General features: G+C 44.1%; 1 protein-coding gene across 1 annotated transcript in view; it reads right to left on the minus strand.

The window, feature by feature from the left end:
- The window catches only part of SMARCC1 (SWI/SNF related BAF chromatin remodeling complex subunit C1), a gene marked incomplete at its 5' end in the record, with an annotated part of 74068 nt that overhangs the window by 44185 nt on the left and 8279 nt on the right, over window positions 1–21604 (minus strand). The window contains 13 exons of the mRNA XM_080340538.1: window positions 1043–1114; window positions 3240–3361; window positions 4486–4523; window positions 5153–5212; window positions 6003–6127; window positions 7245–7363; window positions 8062–8187; window positions 9578–9653; window positions 11201–11270; window positions 12695–12764; window positions 15285–15377; window positions 15899–15980; window positions 19218–19303. Of these exons, the coding sequence (XP_080196664.1) occupies window positions 1043–1114; window positions 3240–3361; window positions 4486–4523; window positions 5153–5212; window positions 6003–6127; window positions 7245–7363; window positions 8062–8187; window positions 9578–9653; window positions 11201–11270; window positions 12695–12764; window positions 15285–15377; window positions 15899–15980; window positions 19218–19303 (1139 nt within the window). The remainder of the gene's footprint in view (window positions 1–1042; window positions 1115–3239; window positions 3362–4485; window positions 4524–5152; window positions 5213–6002; window positions 6128–7244; window positions 7364–8061; window positions 8188–9577; window positions 9654–11200; window positions 11271–12694; window positions 12765–15284; window positions 15378–15898; window positions 15981–19217; window positions 19304–21604) is intronic.

A 21604-nucleotide genomic window follows, 5' to 3' on the forward strand; every position in this document is an offset into this window, starting at 1 on the left:
CCGCTCCGAATAACTAAGTTCAGTGGTAGGAAGCTCCCAGAGAAGGGGAGATGGATCTTCACCAACACACATAAGCCCTGTCGCAGATCCTCAAGATAACATTCGAGGCCAAATCAGCAACTTACCGTGTTACATCGCGAAATCAGATCAGGAGTTAATCATTTCATGTACAGAAAAAGCTACAATACTTCAAGACAATAATCAGCTTTGTTTTTCTTAAAACAGCTTCAGGGAAGCTGTTGAAGCTGTTGAAACAACTCTGCCTGTGCATATTTTGAATTAAGAACATTCGAGTCGTGTAGTAGATCTCAGATCCCATGAAGAGATAAGACCTAAAACTGGACCTAAATTCAAGGGCGAGAACTCCGCCTGGATTAACGTGCATGTCCAACATTTAAATGGCACTGAAATGTCTGCAACAGCTACATCAGGAAAAATCTCTCTCTTCTTGCAATGCACAAGCCCAGCTCTCCGGTTTCAGTCTGAAAACACAGGCACATCTCGGGCCCGTGAAGATGCATTTTCCAGCCCTCACCTGCGCTTTTGGAATCCCCCATCAGCTGCTCGGGGAGCCGTGAAATCACCTCCGATAGCTGCTCAAAACCCATTCCGCAGCCCAGCACAGCGCCCGACTGTAAACTCGGCTATCGGTGCCTACGCACAACTCCTGACTCCAAAATACAGCGTGGCGGGAGAACACCAGGGAGGATTATTGACATTTTTCAGAGGTCTTTGGAAGATGACCACGTCCTGTACCACAGAAAACTCAATCATTTGTTCCAGTATTACTTGGGAGAAACTAGTCTGATTTTTCCTGGATAACCACTATTAACTTTTCATTTGATCTTTCGACTTTGACCTCCCCTCCAGACGTGAGCAGAGCACACAGAGAGGCTGGCAGGTGCTCCTTCCTTTCTGTGTGTCCCTACCAACAACTCCAGTTTAACACACATGGGCCAAAGCGACCACACGGTTAACAGAACTGGGAGCTCCTTTATCTTGCTGAAGAACTACAGGCCCATATTCGCACGTTTTTACTTACATTTCTGGAGTCTTGGACTTGTTTTTGCCGTTGAAGAATTCAGGAAGAGCACGACGTTCAATCACGTGAATACTGTAACACAAACACACAGTTCAGATGCCAAATCCTAAATAATCTTAAGAGCACCCTGCACACCTTCAAATGACTATTTTGAGGGAGAACATTTCTAGCAAAGGTTACTTGTTTAAATAACCCTCATATTCTAGCTTGACTCTTTGAAACGAACCTTATTTCTATCAAACAAGCAGCGCTGTATTAAAAAATCATCACAAAATTCAGTTGTCGATTGAAGCAAAACTGTGCACCCAAAGCAAAGCTTTATTGTGCCCACTCAACCGCAACAATAAAACTGAATTACAGATATTTAGAGCAACTAAGCGCTGTCTTAAAAATAATTCTTCCCCTTTGTGTTCTGAAGAAGGAATATGGAGCAAAATCCGACTGCATGTGGACGAGCAGAACATCACGAGGTGATACGCAGTATATAAAATAAACGAAGGTAAAGACTGCAGAACATTCAGCTTTAGTTATTTGACAGATACATTAATTATTTTCCTTTCATAGCTGTTGCAGGTCAAGTACTGAAGTTTATATGTTTAGTAGAATCTTCCATTTTGCATGTACTACCTGTGCAACAACATAAATAACACCACAGAAACTCCTGAAATCATGTTCCTGTAGTTCCTAAATTAAGGATTGGAGGGCGTGATGTGATTTATTAGAACATAAATAAGGAAATGTGGTCCTGAAACGTTTTAACTGCAGGGTGATTGCACCTGTGGAGCAATACCAGCCACAAACGAACAAGATCATTTGGTTATCTATGGTATATGATATGATATGATATGATATAGAAGAGGGTTCTCACTGCAAAGCAAAGTCACAACCCAAGAAAACAGAACGTTTAGAACTTGGCGAGTCAACTTTTTTTCCAAATCTTAATATGCAAATTCTCTGAAGGATCCGAGGTTTAACCCACCTATTACTAAGTGAGAAAACAGCTTCGAGGTTTAAATACATCAATTTTCTAAGAAGTGTCAGAAATACAGGGCTTGTCGGAGTAACTTAGAAATTTAGAGAACGGCACAAGCTTTATGCAAGTTGGAACCTGGAGAACTACAATGGTCCTTCAAGAACTGTTATTTCCAAAGGAAACACGGAATCACATATCCTTTACAAATCCATACGTTCAGTTTATGACCGACACCACCACTGCCCTTTCATATTAATCACACTTAATTTGCCATTCACAGGAACATACTCGAAGATGAACACTAACCAGTGAACTGCTGAGGTTTCAGTAATATTATTATTGTTATTATTAATAGTAGTAATAATAAAAATTAATAATTATAATTTCTGTTGTTATTATTTCTTCCTAGGGATGTATTATGGTACCTTCACTTTACAAACGCTGACCCAACCCTGACACAGCTCAGATCCCATTCACTGCTATCAAAAGTTATCCAACTTTTAAAGGTGCACATGGAACCTCAAACATCACAGCACATCGCTTCAGACCCCTGCCTAAACAGGGTCTCAGTTCCTGGAGCTAAGACTAAACACACGCTCAAGTGACAGCCTTTCCAGACAACTGGCTGATCCTTATTCTGTCTCCAAGGCAGTTTCTATTAAAAAAAAATAAAATACATAAGAATTTAACTCGCAGAGGGACCTTCATTCCCAAACCATCACCTGCTTCTCTTCCCACACCACACAAGTGTGAGCACACTGAGAACATCAGGGTTACTACAGTGAGTATGTGGCCATAGCGCACTGTACACCTCCGACTCCAAGGATTCCAAACTGAAACCAGAGTCCTCCCCAAGCACCAGTGACTTCTCCTCAGAGCCAAGATCTGAAGCAAAATACAAAGCCACCAGCGTTCAGAAGTAGATAAGAACATAGAAAGATCAGTCAAGGACTAGGGAAGTAAAATAAAATAAAAATCAATAAAATAAAAATCAGTGTAAAGCAAAAAATGTTGAGCAGGTGAACTGAAGATCTACTCTGCCTGAATTCTCTTCCTCGTTCCGAAACCCTGAAAACTGCGAGAAGTCAGCTCAGAAAACGGCCAAGATGCAGCACACACAGGGAGCAGAGCCAAGCAAAGGCCATTCCTTCTGGCTCTCAGCTTCGTTCATGAGAAAACCACCAAAAGTCAAAGTCTTCCCCCAGTTCGCAATGACTTCCTCACCAGTTGTAGTCGAACCAAGATGCATAGCTGGGAATAATGATGTGGTTGGTTTGCTCCGTGACGTTATCTTCACCAGGATCGATGGACCGGCTCTGATCACCTTTGTTCGGATCTTCATCTTCCTGTATCACGGAGGAAATAAAATCATCAATGGGTGGCAAGAGACACAACCGACAACTCCCAACAAGCACAAAGGTGCCTGAAAACAAGTCCTTGCCAATCTGGGCAGAATAAAGTTCTCTTGATGCAATTTCTAGTCATGCAGGGAAAAGCTCAGGGACCACGAAAAGTGTCATCTGTGTTGATAAAACATTAAAGCACAAGGCCAGTAACAAATTGTTACAGGGCCAGCTCTCAAATCTCAAGGACACACTTGGCAGCACAGTCAGATCACGCTTTGTGTCCTGGTTATAAAATTAAGCGTGGTCTAACAACAGGAGAAAACACTGCATTTTGATTCTGGAGTATTCTACAAACTCGTGTAACGAATACAGCACAAATCGGGCACTTCCTAAGCTGTGAGCTCAGCTCCTGCTGTCGTCTCTACTTACTGACACAACACCAACTTTTAATATAGCCTAAGACGGGTTGTATTTTTTGCGACTCTTCCCCTGTTAAACTTTTCACTCCTCAGAAGAGGATTAAAGGAAATCAGACTCATTACTCCTGGTTTACTGGGAAACACTTGTCAGCAGTAATATTTTCAAAACTGCCTCTCACTACCCTCAATTTTTGCTTGGATAAAATCACTCTGATCTGTTTTAAAGCTGGTATCAGCTACGTCTCTCTTGTGAAGAAGAGACACCAAGTTCAGCCTGGAACGCTGCACATCCCTGGATGTGCTTCACTCGGAGGGTGAACAGACCCCCGAGTTTGCCTGTACAGGGCTGTGAAGGCACCTTCCCAAGCAGAGGACGAGTCTTTGGTCACTCGCTATTGCTGTCCAACACAAGCCTCCTGGGAATTTTAAGTGTTCTGCAGCTTGACGTGTTCAGCGGGGGAAGAGAAGCTCCGGGGAGACCTTAGTGCCGACTTAAAAGGGGCCCAGGAGAAAGATGGGGACGGAGTTTTGAGCAGGGCCTGTTGTGATAGGACAAGGGTGATGGTTCAAACTAAAGGAGGGAGATTCAGGCTGGACATGAGGAAGGAATTGTTGCCCTGAGGGAAGGTCCCTCCAACCCGAACCACACTGTGATTCTATGAACTTGAATTTCCACCCAACTTAGGAAGAAACAGCCACCATTACCTTGCCTCCAGTTGCCACTGTCTCCTCATCCTGTTCATCTGAAAGGTAAAAACATTGAAAAATTACACTGATAATTGAGAATTACACTAATAAAAAGCATCTGATTGCTCAGAAGCTCTTCTAGCAATGCAACTGTTAACTGGAAAGAATATTTCATTTATTTTTGGAAGGCAAGTGAGGAGGAAAGCAGAGTGGACCACCCACCTGGAAGGCCATGTCAGCCCTGTGCAGGCACTGCGCTAGCCCAGGGAACCCATGAGAACACACAGGAAGGATCATTAGTTTTCCACAATAAGGAACCCATATCTAATTACCGCCTTTCCCAGCGCCCTAGATGTAGCCTTGTCTAATAGAACACGGGACACTGGTTCGTATCTCTTAGGCCAAAGGCTTGGCAAAGCTCGAGGAGCACGAGATTCACCTGTACTCCCAGCCAAGGCAAAATTCTGCCAAGAAAGAACTTATATGCCATATTAAAAAAAAATAGATGCCTGCAAGGGAACAGCCAATATATTTAAACTGAAATACATATGAAAACTGAATTAATTCAATAAAGAAGTAGATTTTAAAACAGAGAGGTTTAAAAAGCTTTATTCTGTTGGCCTGTGAGCAAGACTTGGCTGTAAAACTCGGGTGGGGGAGCTGGAGGGTGCTGTGTTTGCTTTACCGAGGTCTGCGACCGTTCCTCCTTTCACGGGTGTGTTTTCACTGTCTTTCTTTGGGTTCACTGCAAGAGCAAGATTGAAACTCCGATGAGTAACGCCAGACGAGATACAATTATCACAGTCCCGCGTGCTTTTCCTATCTTATCCACCAACACTGTTGTCGCTGTGGTTCAGCAGAGTTCATGTGTGCGGTCTGAGCACAACAGAGCATTTGTTTGATGTCTCTGCAGCTCCAGATCTGAACACAAAGCAGCTTCTGTCCACACAGTCCTTGGACCAAGCACTGGGCTTTTTCTTCCACCTCTACAACATGTACGATTCTTCTCCGCAAGTTCAAACCAGGTGAAAACCACATGGTGTGACCCCCACAATGGTTTGGTGTCAAGGACTTAATGGAAGGAATCCCTTTCCCTATTTATCTTACTTAACAGATGTTGCACAGATCAACGCTCTTCCGTAAAGGATTAAGAACACGTTTATCATGTTGTTAAGAGTTTCACTCAATTAATGTGCTTATCTTGGCTATCTGGCATACAATTATTTGCCTCCAGAAAACTCCATCCCTCCAAACACAAACTCTGTCTAAGGGGGGAGAACAGCCCTAAACCAGATGAAATTTAACATTTAAATAGATTTAACAAATGTATTTCAAAAATCCCAAAGAAGGTAAATCTGCCACCCTTCTCAGCTGTCATATTCCTGCCCAGATAAATTGAGATGAGCACACATCCCCTGGCCCTATGGCCACAAAATAGTTTCCAGATTTGACAAAAAAATTACATGTGTATTTTTTTCGGTGCAGTTTAAGCAATTGTTTTAATATTCAAAGAATGCAGTGTATGCATATTTTACCATTTTTGGGAAGTACCACTTCTTCTATATTAGGTACCGGGGTGGGATCCTCCATGTCCTTTGTCAGATCCTCTTGCTCATCCTCTTCTTTCTGGCCTCTCCTTTTCCCATACAAGGCTGCTTGTCTGCAACAGATCACACACAAATTCCCTGCCAGCTGCAACCATCAGATGTTCTCAGATACCAGGATTAAAGGAACGGGTTAAAACGCTTATAAAAACATGAGTGCTGTAGGAAGTGGTGCTGCTGGAGTTAAGGATAAATATTTTCTGTGTATTACTAAGATGAAATAAGTTTAAAACAAAAAGCCTTTTCCACCGTTTCAAGACTGGAGACTGGCACTGGGTATAAACCTCGATTCCAGCCCAGCGCCGCCTGCATGTTGGCAGCACAGCGTAGCGGGAGACGCGAGGAGCCGTGATTCACCACCCTTTGTCCTTTTGAAAGCCGCAACAGGGCATCTGCTGCATGGAAAAGGCAACGGAGCATTTCAAGGCACGGTGCCCGACTTAAGGAAAAAGGCTGTTTGGGATGATGGATCCTGTGCGCTGAGGAACAAAGGCACCGTCACCCACACCGCTCCTTACAGCGCCTAACTCAGGCTTCACATTTGGAATTAAATGGTAATTCAGACTATCGGCTAATGCTTTCTCACCTCAGATGAGAAGTTTCCAGTTTTGTCTTATTAGAGCCCAACAGGTCAATTAAACAAGACCTGAATTCTTAGTTTCAAAGTGTCCCCCTCTATATCCAACATAAACACCCATAAATAAGCTTTTATTTGGATATAACATTGGCCTTTTTTTCTTCTTGAGCTCAAACTAGTGTTGGAAAATCTCAAAGGTGCATTTGGGAAACGGCCTTCAAAACACCCAGCTATGTAGATTTAAAAAATCTCCTCAATTAATTGCAGTAATTTATGGGGCTACACTTCAAAAGGTGCACATGTACTACACGACTGCGCTAATAGAACTGCTCTGAGTTACTTCAGAAGCGGCCGAGTAACTCTCCATTTGAGAAGTTCTGCTCTGGATGCACAATGAAGCCCGTCCCTGCCCAGGAAACGCGGCAGCTCGCGCTGGGTTCTCCTCCGCCTGCAGGTGACGTGGCTGCAGGGTACATACATTACATATACTGCAAGTCTATTGTACAGATAATTATTCTATTGTAATTGAAGGTCAGACAGGTGAGAGATGACAGAGTTTCCCATGAGAAAATTGCCACCAAATTCTCCAAACTCACCCCTTCTTCCCCGTCTTCTTTCTGGACTCCACAGGAGTTGGGGGTGGAGAAGGAGAATGTTTTCTCTTCCTTGTGCTCGCTGCTGCTTTCCTGTCTCTCCTCTCCGGACTACGCACAGGCTGGGAGAGAACGGAGGAGTTAACTCAGCCCAAATGCGACAGGTATTTACAGGCATTAGGCTACGCTACTCCGTAACACATCCTACAGCAGGGAAGCTAAAAGCAACAATAATGTGACAATGTGCTCTGCATCCAGCTTCAATTTGTCAACGTGAAAACCCCTACATTTTCTCCAGCCACCCTCCGGATGCCGCAATGGCTTTTGTGCGTAAAAACCGGGCACTGAAAACACAGCACAACTCAAACGCCGCTGCGACTCGTTCCATATCTGCCATCCATCAGTGGAGAGTTCCCAGCGAGCAGCCCCAAGGGCAAATGAACGTGTTTCAGAGTCCTGACTCGCTCCCCGCATTGGGAGGGATCCAAAAATGAGTATTTTGGTACAGAGACTTTGGGAATGAAATATTAACTGCTGGTGTTCAGCACACCCAAGGCTTCGGTTATGAGCAAGCAGAGTGGGTCCCGTCTCTCACCATCCCCAGGGAGCGGGGATAATAAAAATCAAAGGGTGCATTTACACTTGGGGATAAGGGACATCTATCAGGAAAAAAAGTTACAACAAGCTGTGTTATCGGACGCACCTCCAACTGTTTAATTGCCTTAATTTTAGCAACTTCAAGTGCAAAAAATTCGACTTATGCAGAGATCAAGTGTACTAGTGTATCAACAGGGCACCCACTAAGCAGAGGAGCACCCACCTCTTCGTTTTTCATGGAGATTCTCTGTCGGAAACTCACTGACTTCCTGTTCTCGTCCACCTCGTAATCCTCCTCGTTCATCCACTCATTGAACACGTCTGTGTCCAAGATCCACTTGGCGTGAACCTGAAGGACAGAAGGATACATCGATGTGCTGCTGGTTTCTGAAAAGTAACTGTGTTAAAAGCCACTTTGGATGCTGAAAACCACCATCAAGATCTAAATATACAGATCACCTTAGGAGACCGGTCACAAAGGCCAAAACATTAAGAGATGCCCATATCTTGCAAAGAAAAGATTGACCATCTTGACTTCAAATAAAGTTCTGCTTTACACAGCTGAAAATGAGTTCTTGAGCATTAGCACGATTTATACACAAAATAATGTGTTCCAGTTATGTACAGGTAACTATGTGGAACGAGTTGTGTTTGAACAGGCATCAAGTTATTTTCTGACCTGAGCTGCTTGGATCACCAGCGTACACACACAACATTGCATGTGATGGATAAAGTCCAATAAAAGGACAATAAAGCAGTATTTAATATGCTCTGATTGTAACTGCTCTGTATCGTTTGCTTGCAATGAGCTAAATCAGAAAGGCAAATCATTCCCGTAGAAAAAGAATTATGTAGACAACCTAAATACAGCTGCTGATGGTGGTTTGAGCGCTCACACATTCAACAGACTGAAAAGCAATGACTTTTTGCACCATGACATCAGTTGTGAGCAGCGTTCCCGTTACATGCAGCCTTTCCATAAAGAAAGACAAGGCACGGCCTTCAAGGATTCCTTAAGCAGCTCCTGGTTTTCTCGGGCACTTTCACATTGGCTCTAACTCTGGGGACGGTTGTAATAGTAAAGTTGCCATTACAATAACTCAAAGAGCAACATTTCACCGGCACCAGAGACGTCAAAAATTCACACTTGTTCTCCTAAAGAAGCTTCTTCATTTCCTTATTATCTAACTCTCAATATTTTTGGCTATTTCCATATTCTAGGAAAAGATGAACTGTCTCCACACCAAATATGTTTCCAGCCCTGTAATATATGTGTAGTGACCTCATTTCTGCCCTGATAGTTCTTTTCTTTAAGAATATTCTTCCAAAAACCTCAAAGATAGGGTTTTTTCCCCAGTTCCTCTCCTCAAACACCATATGATGCTGTTATGCATTTAATGAGTTGTCAGGTTTCATCCCAGAGCCGGAATGGAACAACTTCAACATAAAACACCTCAAGTCCCCCCAAATAAACACAGTCGTCCCGGCACTATCAGGGGTGCATCACTCTGTCCTTCTACACTCACTAATGAAGTATTTTGTCAACGACGTTGCTCCCCAGACCAAAGCAATGCTTCAGACATTTTCATTACAGCTCCAGAAATATCCCTCTGCTTTTCCATATGTATGGAAATACAGCCCCTGCTACACAGCAGCACGGTGATGGATCTATTCAGCAGCACCTGAGTGTGAGCTACACCAATACAGGAACTCTGGGAGGCTGTTTAAGAGACACTCACCTTCCATGGCTTTTCGGGAATAGGAGGATCCTCAATTTCAGCATCTATTTCATTGGCGTGAACCCAAGTGTCATAGCTGTGGAGTCGGAGAAAACAGAATGGGTCCCCATCAAGTTCACCCACCAAGATCAGCGGCAGCAATATCTGCTCAGCGGTTCTGACATGCGTGAGTCGTATTGTTGGGGTAGAATAATGAGCGTTCTCCACGCAATGAGAAGTTAAGGGAATAATCCCTGGTTGCTGCAGGAGTAGGACACACTGAAAAGGGGTCCAGGGCACCCAAGTTTTAACTTTCTGAATGCAAAGGCCATGTCAGTGCAGCCAGCTCCAGCTCAGAATCGCAAATCTGCTCTCTAGATTCAGGGGTATCAATGCAGTTTCTGAGCCACCTATTCAAACGCTGGCATTAAGCTAATTAACTTGTTTCTGCTCTTAGGAGTTCAAAGCAAGAGCTACTGGATTCCTAGAAGAAAGGAACACCCATCCTCTCCTACAATCCCACTGCTGGAGAATCCATTTCCTATTTACATTTGCTTTTCCACATGTTATTCCCTCAAAAGCCTATTTACAAATACAGAGAAACTGCACTCACAGCAAAAGCCAAAATACTTTGTAATCAACATTGGGCACGTACTGAACAACTGGGGTAAGTCATATGCAAGAGATGTGCACAGAGCATTCCTCATGCTTATATGTTTATAAATACATGTGCACACCCCCAGAGTCAACACAAACTTGAGTATTTAAAGTTTCTTCATCTGTATGAAGAAAGGAACTGAAGTGTCATTGTTTGTTGCTCTCCTCACTGAAATATGAAGATGGTCTGCGTGCACAGCAGAGTAGTGGCTGGGTTATCCATCCTCTGAGTTCTCCATAACCTGCACTGAGCAACCAGTGATTACAAATCCATTTCAGTACACACGCTGTCTTTTAACATCTCCAAACAACGCAGCTTTCTCAAAACCACACTTTCAGTCAGCTGCACTTGCCTGAAGCCAGCTCATGGGGTGCAAGCTGTGTGCTTAGCTCAATAAAGCTCAACTGGGGAACTGAAGTTCTCTCTCTTTGCTTTAAAGTCTTACAAAGGTCAAGGAAAGGCTCACTTGGCCCTTTGGAATCAGGTTCCAGCTGCAGCCTCAGCAGCAGCTCTGCAGAAAGCAGATCCCTTCTCCAGCTTGACCCACCTGCCCGGATCTCAACAGGTACGTGCGTTCCAGCTTTAAACCACAGATTCATTCTTTCCAACTCTCGGACGTTGAGGAAAAACAACGGCAATACTAAATGACTGAGTGGCTGCACTGCGTAAGGGAATTACCGTTTGTTTTGTAATATAAACAGTGACGTGTGACCATTCAATATCAAAACCACAGGAATGCGGCGCTGTATATTTGGGTTACGTTGTTAGAACAGCCAGCACGAGGCGTGATATTCTACAGAACAAGAGCCAAGTACAGAGGAGTCCACGTGCGGGTTCAGGGCGGGTAACCCCAAAGCAACCCTACCAGGAGAGGCAAGACCCGGTGAGCTAAAGGAGCCACTTGTTTGAGGACATGGATTTTCCTAATTGCAAGTTTTAATCAACACTCTTCCTTCGACAAACTGAAGATTTGGGGTGTGCTTTACCTGTCTGGAAAAAAGCCCCAGTGTACCAGCACCTGCTTGTCTTTTTTCATCACAGGTCTCAACCATTCATCTGCAAAGGGAAAAGAGATTGAGCATCAGGTTCAGGCTGTCAAGCACATTCAACACTATCTTGCTTTTCCATAGGTGTAGTAAAGTTATTGCGATAATCTCTGACAGAGATTTTGGTCGGAAACAATGTTTAAGATCGAGTCCAACCATAACCCACCCCGGCACTGCCCCGTGTCCTGGGAACCTCATCTCGTCTGTCCAGCCCTCCAGGGATGGCGAGTTTCGACAGAATACAATTTTGAAGGCAGAATGTCAAGGCAGTGAAACAGATTTTAATAAAACACTTGCAAGAGTCTAACAAAGCTTGGATTTCCACCTTCTCCTTTCACAGCGGTGCTAATAAGGACTTGGCGTTAATACAGACTCACTGAGCAACACCAATAGTTTGGCGATTTTGCGAGAAGGTAAATACTCCAAGTGGTGCTTTAAAGCTTTTTTCTTCTAACCTGCACACCTGAAACGACGTCACAACCCACCCAAATACTGAGAACACGGCCCAGAGCAGGATTAAAGGGAACCCTTGGGATGTGAAGTGATGCTGCTTGAGTCCATAGCTGTTTTCTGCCCTTAGCGCAATCAGGGTTACAAGAGCTCCGGTAGCACATCTGCGTGTTCACCGACTACGAGACAGACGGGACCTACAATCTCAACCCTGTTCTAGAACGTGAAGGGGTGAAGAATCACGAGAAGCCTGTGGCTGGGCAGGATATGACAGCAGAACAGAGCACAAGCCAGCCCGAGGGGCCCTGCACAGCGGTGAACACTTCCATCTAGCGGCCAGCGGATACCAGCACGTATCCAAAACCACCTCATTTATGTCAGGGAAGTTCAGACTTGACAGCAACAATCCACTAGACAATTATACGTAGTTAAGATAAAAACAATTCCAAGCGATTTTTTGCTATTTGGTGAAGGATGCAGCTGTTAAATCGCTTTTGTGCCTTCGTACAGAGGCAGAATGCATTACAATAAAGCAAAGAATCTCCATGTATCAGGTCTACTTGTTATTTATGCGATGCTATGTGTCAGCATTCCCAGCTTAACAGAGAACATGGCAGAGAGTTTTCCAATTCTCACGTACTTCAGCATCTGTGCTACCCTTACCCAAGTGATTTGGGACAAACAAAATGTCTACTTGCATCCAGCAAAAAATATTATCTCCATTTCCAACGCAAACCAAGAGTAGTCAGTGTTACACATCTTGAGTGGAAAAGGTTGCATCAATTAACAATGTGATTGTTCCACCCAGCAGTTAGAAGCTGGACACACAACGACTTTATTTGGAGTCGTTAATGCTGGAACTACTTTTGCGGTGGCTCTCAGGAGCACGTTAGGAACGTTCTGCGACCGCGCAGAAGTTCCTGTAAGTGCTGACAGAACTCAGTTATAAGACTATTTCCACTTAGAAGCGTGAAGCAACTTTACCATCATCTGTTGAGGTAGGACTTGGGTAAACGTGGTGGGTGGCCTTGGACTTCTCCTCAGTCACTGTTCCCTGTGGGAGAGGGGGGAGAAGAGAGGAGAACACATGAGAAACCCTCAACGGATCTCCCAAAACTTCTCAGTCGCTGCTTTTTACCCACATCTCAGGCAGCCTAGACACACTCAGGGCAAACCTCAACGCGAGTACAAAGCGTCCAAAAATGGCAATTCCTTTAAGAGACTGCTGCCACACTCCTTTGTCATCCCTATCTCTTTGCACCTCAGATCCTCTCTCCTCCTAGTTCTGGTGAACTATCAGTTCATACACACCTACCAGCCAATGTTTTCTAAGAAAGCATCTGTAACGTTTTTCACTAAGTACACACTTGGATCCAAAGCGATCTCTAAGTAGTACTAAGATAAAGTCTATAAGAAACTTCAGTAGAAATTGCTGCCTTGAACAAACCATCCTTACTATTCATGAAAGGCTGTGTATCAAGAGACAGAATTGCCACTCATCCTTTCAATAAAACCCTCCTAAACCATAGAACAAAGGGAATAAATTAGAAGCAGCAACACTAACATGATGTAATTGTTTGTGAAATACTCCAAGACCAGCACACTGCTGCTTCTCAGTGGTTCAGGACAATGTATTCTTGATGTGTGAGAAGTAACAGATATTTCTCCTCATGTAGATGCCACAAGCAGTGGTGCCTAAAGTAATTATTCTACCTTCGAATAAAGGCCATGATTATATATTTATTTGAACTACATCGTCATGCAAAAGAAAATCTACTATATAATTAGATATCTGTTAAATAAATACCGAACGCTGCTCTGTCTTTCCCCTCGTGCGGCAGACACCTCTGGTCCCTGTGCATGAAGAGCCGCTGCCGAGCACGGCAGAAATTCAGTCTGCAGACTGTTATATTTTGGAACGCGTTTGGAACTGCACGAAAACGTTATTCAAAATTTACCTTCCATAAATAATTGACAGATTTCTTTAAAGGACTTCAGGCACATGGGATAGGCTGCAGCCAACACTATGCAAACGTCCAAAGGAGGACAATTAAATGCATGAAGATGGGTTGCGGTACAGTAGCGATGTCTGGAGAGCAGTGACACCAGGGCCAAGGGCGAGAGCTCCTATCCCAACAAGCACTCCTGATCTGGGCCAAGGGGGCTTTGAGCAGCAAAAAGCAAGCTGGAAAGTAAGATGAATTGAAAAGCGTTCCAAGAGAAAGATCCCTAATGCGAATGAAGAAGCTGCTCAGTACTTAGAGAACAACAATGAAAATTCTCCCTCTGTTCCCCGTGAGCCAACGAGGCTCTTACAGACATTTAGTCTGAGCTTTGTGAAGCAGCTCAGCCAGTTTCATCTGTTTCCTGAGGAGCTTTAAGAAACCCAACACACAAGAGATGGAGAGGAGGCCTCCCTGGGATGCCACCTCCTCTGGAAACAAAGGGATGGATAAATGGACACTAAAACAGCCTCTGAAAGGTGTCAACAGCTTGTAAGGTTTATTTCCTGCCTCTGCTGAGCTGAACGGGACTGGAAGCTACAGACAGAACACGAGGGAAGAGTTATCGACCCCCAAAGCATCTCCTGGAGCCGATCAATGCTAAATCTCACGCATTACCTACTTCCAAGTCCCTACATTATTATTCTGGCTCTTCCCAGAGGAATCCTCAACATTTATTAAGAAAATCAGGAAGCATTTGACTACTGGAAAGAAACAACTTCAGCTTCAGAGCAGAGAGAACAGGCACCCGAGGGCTGGGGTTTGTCTGCAGGGCAGACAAAACTTCTGTTTTCAGTTCTTCATGTCCCCTTAGAAACAAAGTCCCCATAACCATTCCTGGTACAGCGCGCTCCGAGCACACCGCGGGATTCCCTCCTGAAAGGAACACCGAATCCTTAGCTCCAGCTGAAGCAATAGCGAGCATCTCGAATCAGCTGAGTAACGAGGAGTAGCTTGTGGAAAATTACACAACTGAAGCTGAGACGACCGTTCATAATCACAACACACGAAATACATTTAATCTGCAACAGAAACAGTTTATTTTGGCTATGGCCGCGAATTCTCCTAACGTGAAAGCCTATCAGAGCATCGAGAGCTCACATTCCAGGGTACTTCTCTCAAGATGAGTGAAGAGAGTGTTTATATTTTTAAGAGATGAAGCTATTCGTCTTGTTTGGTTCAGCAGTTAGCCTATTAAATTATGGTGGCAAACATGCTGACCACCTACCAAGCAAGAGACCGTTGTTGCTTGTGCTCTGCTCAGCACAAGCGAGAAACAAAGTAAAACAAGGCAAAAAAAGCAGCAATCATTCCAAAATTAAAGCTTCCTTAACGCTGCCTCTGCATATCTAGAACAGCTGTGTTACATTTGACCTTCTTTTGTCTCAAATTTGGACAAACAGCTTCTGCTTGATGTGATGGCATTTCACAAACTTCTGCTCTTCAGTGACCTGTTGCTGCCGCCTTGTCAAACACAATCCAGATGTAACCGACATGCTCAAGTCGGGCAATTCCACCTTATCTCCCAGCTGCCAAAACATTTGGTGTAAGATGTGCTATCCAAGAGTTACCTGGTGACGTTTGACGATATCTTTCAATTTATTAGCCAACTTGAGCTCTATATCTGGAATGAGGTAGATGGTTGGTCTGCTCAGACAGTTGTTCTGGTGGAGAGAATAACAAGTTAAATAAGAAATTACTCAGCCACATATGACGTAAATCAGAACATTCCTATTAAGATCACCAATGGCTGAAAAGCCCCAAAGGAACACAGGTCAGCTTGTGACAGGTCGTGGGAACTAGCGCCACATCCATTTTATTCCGTGTTTTAACATGTATTCTATCAGGCACTGAAACCACCATATAACTGCAATAGTTTTTTAGAAGAGTATCATTTATCTTTGCCATCCCTCCTATTTCAATTTTTCACAAGCATCTGAAAGTTACATGTTGAGTATATAACACACCAAGTTTGGTTTTAGAGTTGGGAAAAACATGTTCTGTTATTCACACATGGCAGTTAAAATCCCAACCAACTTCAAATTAGATTCCACAGAGCTGGTATCTGCTCTCTCCTGGTAATAACCAGTTTGATAAAGCCTGTGAGAGTGTCTAAAACACACCCTAAAATGTACAGCAGAGGTACATATAAAGCTATTGAATCGTTAGTGAACGGGTTTCTTGCCTGCACTAGTGTTTTCTCGATGTTCATGAACATCTCCACGTTGCGATCCATTCGGGATGGATTCTGCAGGTCAAACCTCCGCCTGGCAAGGAAAACAATTCACAGATATTAAATTCAACTCTCCTCCTTCGGCAAAGAATCTTTCACATTCCGTATCAAAAACCGCACGGCACAGCAGCTCCCTGAGAACACTTAAAGCGCAATCGCAAAGATTTCTGCTCCACTTGTCAGCCCTCACGAGCGAGAAAAATCACAGTGAACCGCAGGAACAAAACGCAACCGATTTGTGAAATGTTTCAGAAAAATGAAGCTTGACCCTGTCCAGCAAAAGCCCCGAGCAGGGCTGCGCACCCCCCTGCAATTACAGACACGCCATCGGACGCTCACGATGGATCTCAACAACTAGATGAGAAAATTAACTAACAAGCTCTCACGTTCCTCTTACTCAGAGTTGCACCATCCGCCGGCCCCGCATTCTAACCCAGGAAAAACACAGTGATTCGTTTGCCTGAGATTTTTCAAGCTATTTCTCACCCCCCAGCAGACACGCGGCTCACCAGCCGGGGCAGCATTCTGTTAGTCTTACTGGACTCCGGTACTTTAAAGTTTGCTGCTTCATTGACCAGGTCATCAAAATTCTTGAGATACTGATGCAGATTTAAGTGTCTATCAGAAATGGGGGCGGGTAACACAAAATTGGGGACTTTCTCCAGGGGAGAACCACAAGAGCCCCCAAAGGCATCTTGCTGCATCCACCTGGACCACGGCCGTGTTTGCAAGTCCGGGATAATGGGATCAAGTGAAGGATCTGGGGGTGACCCCCAGGAAGCCGACCCTCTGGGCTGGCCCAGAATGATCCGGCCTTTGCAAAGCACAATAAAATGTTGAGACAATCAGGTTGTTGACTCTCGGGTGTAACAGACTATCTGGGGCGCTTCTGTACCTCCCAAGGTTTGGAAAAAGCCGTTGCTCGAGTCTGAAAATGCTCTTAACTGGGGTAAAATAAGCGGCACCCTGGGCATGTAATGCAGTGGAAAAGCCACACACGTCATTGTCGTGCAGTGACTGAGACTCTTTAACACCCCAAATTAATATACACCAATTTATTCCTGTGCCAGCATCTAATGACAGTTTCTTTTAAACACCTGCTTGTTTCCAGCAACACATCCATTTTTAAAGTCTATAAACATACAATGAGGGTATAAACCGCAGCAAGGCCGATTTTTAGGCACAAACCCACCACCAGCCAAGGATAGCAGCACATTGATATTACACCGCTCGGTCAAACAAAGACACTGGAGCTCAGACCAACACATTTTTCTTCACTTGAAACATTTTCAGAACAAAGTTGCCCACGCAGGTGTGAATATGCAGCAATGTTCCCTATGGGTGAATGACGGTGTCTATCCCAACGCAGCATTACAGACCCTTCCCTTTACACTAAGGACCTGGCAAACGACTTAAAGATAATACCCTGGAATATTTATTAGAATTTCCTTTTTCAAATAAATGTATGACCTTTTTAAACAGCATTGCAGGGCAAAGTTTACACAGACTTGCAGAAGTAGGGCCAGTCGTGGAGAAGCCTGTCAGTTCACTTCAGAAAGTATTTTACACCTATCATAGGATTTTTAGAGCCAAGATCAATCCGCTGTTCCAGTATTCCCCGCTGACAGCTTCACAGTCCGTATATAAACCAGATGCTGCTCAAGTGTCACAGTTTAAAGCCCAAAAAACCACAACCAAACCCATTTTCCTGGACACCTCTTGGAGTCTTCAGTACCCATGAAACAGACACTTCACTCATTTACATTTGCTTGCCTAAAATCTGCTTCTCCCCCAATTTTTGCCTCCTGTTGAAACCCATACTTTAAGAGAAGCACGTCAATATATTAAGAAATAGCACTTTTTTTTTTCAGTTGCCCATTTTAATATAATAGGAGCCCTAATTCTTCCTGGCCCTGGTTCAATGACACCCTGTGCCAGGTTTTAGCCAACAGCTACTGGACCTGCAGAGACAGACAAGGTATGTCCAGCTGCACTGGGTAAGTGCCTTTTTCAGACATACCTATTATGACGAGGAAAGGTACTTCTCCTATAAGACAGATCATTCACAAACAGGTTAAGCAAGAGCGACAATGCATACCATTAAAAAAAAAAAACAAAATAAAAAAATCAAGCACGTTTCAGGCAAAACAGCACATATTATTTGGTTGAGTGAGTGGAGGACACATTCCAAGCTCTACGTCTGATCCTCAGAGTTAAATTCAAGGATTACGTCCCTCTACGTCCCACATGCACAAGCACGAGGCACTACCCGCTACTCCTGAGGAATCGGCAAGAGGCGGAGAGGAGAGGAGGCGAAAACGCAGCCGAGCTTTGCTGGGATGTTTCAAAGACCAAAAACCAGATTTGTTAGGGAAAACTAAATCAGAATGTTTCAATATTCATCAAGTAGGAGCCTCTTAAGTCCTTTATCTTAAGGCAAAGAGGTGGCAAGACACTCCTGAAAGATACGCAACGTGTATCATGTCCGAGGGGTCGGCAATATCGGAGTAGGAAAAATCCTGACAGCAGCTTATTCCTACAACCAACCGGACTAAAGCCATTTCATTTTTGCCTTTTAATTTGCTTTTGAGGATACCAAACACAGGCAATTCCAGGAATGCTCTCATCAGACCAGCAATTATTTCCATTCATGTACGAGAACAATCTCTGCTTGCTTTTATCTATCTCGGATTTTCTCCAGTGTTCTCAAACATCGGCGCTACTGCTGGCTGGGCAAGAGGGTCATAACTTGGGGAAAGGCACGTTCAAACACCGCTGGGATGTGCCACAAACAGCTTTAATACTATTGTCAATAGCTACGTGGTTCATGTTTCTAATGACTTACACTCCTCATTTATGGAGGTCGATCAGTGATGGAAAACCGAGCATTTATCTGTATCTATGAAACACCTTCATGTTTTCCCAATTACAACCCTATATAATAATAAAGATTTACATTTTACAGATGGGAAACGGTGATTCTATTGGGTAATCATACAGCAAATAAATGGCAAAAAAAGCCTCAAGTTTGTAATTAACTCACTATCTTTAGGCTCAAGACCTTAAACTTGGACAATTTTAAATTTAGAAGTGCAGGGGTGTATCTTAAAAAAGCCACCGTCAGCAAAACAGGCCAAAACGTCCTCTTCCCATCTCCAACTCCCTTGCCTGCCCGATTCTCCAGACAGTATTAAACTCTGAGTAGTCTGCATAGGCATTTCGTGTGCTCAAATTCATGCAAAAGGTGTGGAAATCAGAAGTAGAAACTTACCAGCCCTGTTCATTCTTATATTTGTAAGCAGCACCAAGAATGTGACATAATGTACCTCCAGCTTTGAAATCCATGAAGCACTTTGCCTAGAAGCCAAAAGAAAAGTGAGAACACAGTGACATTGACTTTTATGCCATTACTTTAATGAATATATACTTGTTAGCTGAGCTTTAGACATCTAACTGATCAAATGCATAGTTTAATTTTTGGATTGATCACTTTTGGAGTCTTACGTTCTTCTTTAAGGATGTTTTGAGAAGATAAAATTCATTTGGTTTAAGTCAAATTTGTCAAGTTTGCAAGCAGAACTCTGGTCCTTCCTTAGCTGAGCTGCTTGCAAAAATCCCTTGCATGGCTGTAAACCAGCAATACAAACTATGCTTCAAACACCCATTTTACAGTAAATTAAACCAAAAATTGCAGCGGTCAGTTAAGAAGCTCTTCATCTGTATTAAGTGGACTAAAAGAATCAGAACTGAACATCTAAAACCCGAGTTCCATACTCACTGCAGCTCCTAAAGCTCCATTCAGCTGGACAGTGCTGGGCCAGCTTGTCTAGGCCGGGCTTGTGCCAGGAAAGGCTGGACCAGATGGTCCTTGGGGTCCCTTAAAGCTGGGATTCTGTGGTTCTGCCAGAAAAGCGCAAAGCTGGAGACACCGCATAGACACAAGGGCCTTCCCGGCAGCTCTTCCACGCTGGGAATACTTCTGATCTGGCTTACTTTTAGACCAGAACAGGTCGTTTTCTCTACAGTTAATTACATTACACCTCAGGAGTATTTGCTAACACAGACAGTCTTGGCTCTAGAGCTGCTGGTGGAAAGCAAAGCAGTTCTGTGATACCAAACAGCCCAGTGTCCAAGAACAACACCGAAAAGCTCCTTGAGCAGCATTCCAGAGGAACAGAACCGCGCTGCCCTACCATCCGCTCCCAGCCCCACCGCACACAGAAACAACAGAGCTCGGAGCTGCCACGCGGTACGTGCACGAACGTCAGCGCTATTCTTAGCAAACTAACGTCCTCCACGGATGGAACAGTCCCCGAGCAGAAGTTTGAACTACAACAAAGTGTAGCTGCCGAAAAAGAAATACATCTCAATGTGAAGCCAGAAGACGCGTTGCAAAGGATATTTTTGCAGCAATATGCAAGTTGCTGTTCCATATCTTCAGCTGTCCTGCGTATGTATGGTGTTCCAGGACAGACCTTTCCCTTTGTGCTGATGAGCCGGACATCTCAGCAGAACAAAATCACGGCAGCGACGCCCGTCTCATCTGCATTTTGGGAAACTGTGAGTCCCGCTGTTGTTCCCAATGTCCCCTTCCCAAGGTCAGCGGCTGCTGCTGTGGTTTCACCCTCATCCATTGGCAGCTCACCTTCGACCTCGCAAAGCCAAGGCCAGACGGTTCTGCATTATTGGGACAGTTTGGGAAGGGCTCAGGGACCCCAAGTCCCCGGTAGCACCGGGAACCGCAGCCACAACAGCAAGTTCAGGCTTTACTACCACGCATAAGAAGTTCAGCCGATATTTAACCATGAAAAACAAATCTCTTTCACAGACATAAATCACTTTTTAAAAGTGTCAGTGGACTCCAGCAAGATTCACTTATTACACTGTGGCTGTTGCTACCAGCACGAAAGGCAATTGCTTTAACAATCAGGCACTGCAATTGTTCCACAGAACACATGCTGCTGTCAATAAACTAGATTCCCTTCAACATTTTTACCCCAAATCCACCATAACAAGGCAATTAAGATCAACTGGCTTTACCATGTGTCATCTTAAGAGCTAGTAACCCATGTAGCATTTATTTGAAACAGGCAAAACTGCCTTTAAGAGACTTAATCAGCTTTTTTTTCTTTTTTGAGCATCAGTAAGATTAGACACCATGTATTTAAATGCAATAACGAGAAGACATGCACTCTGACTTAGTGTCAAGCTGTGCAAGCCCTTCATTTCCTCTCGATCTGTTCCCAGACCCTGTGCTGTACAGCATCCTTGCCAAGAACAGGAGCTTCAACCCGGAATTAACAACCCTCTCTCAAACACCAGCTCTGTTTCACCCACCCAACGCATTAAGTAAAATGTTTGGGCTTTATTGCAAACAGATGTAGCCTGCAGTGATGCAGATGCTGCCCAGGCCAGAGAGGTTCACCTCAAATACTGACGGAAGAGACGAGAGTCTCTTTGCCACTGTCTGCTCCAGCGCTGCAGATCACAGAATCACTTCAATTGGAAGAGACGCCGAGCATCACTGAGTCCAACCATACCCAAACCTAACTCCTGCACTAACCCACGGCCCTGAGAACCTCGTCTGAACGCCTTTTAAACCCTCCAGATGCTCCAGAGCATGAGGTACACTGCATAATCCTAAAAAAATAAATGTAA

Source organism: Nesoenas mayeri (assembly GCF_963082525.1).
Source record: "Nesoenas mayeri genome assembly, chromosome: 2".
Lineage (NCBI taxonomy): Eukaryota > Metazoa > Chordata > Aves > Columbiformes > Columbidae > Nesoenas > Nesoenas mayeri.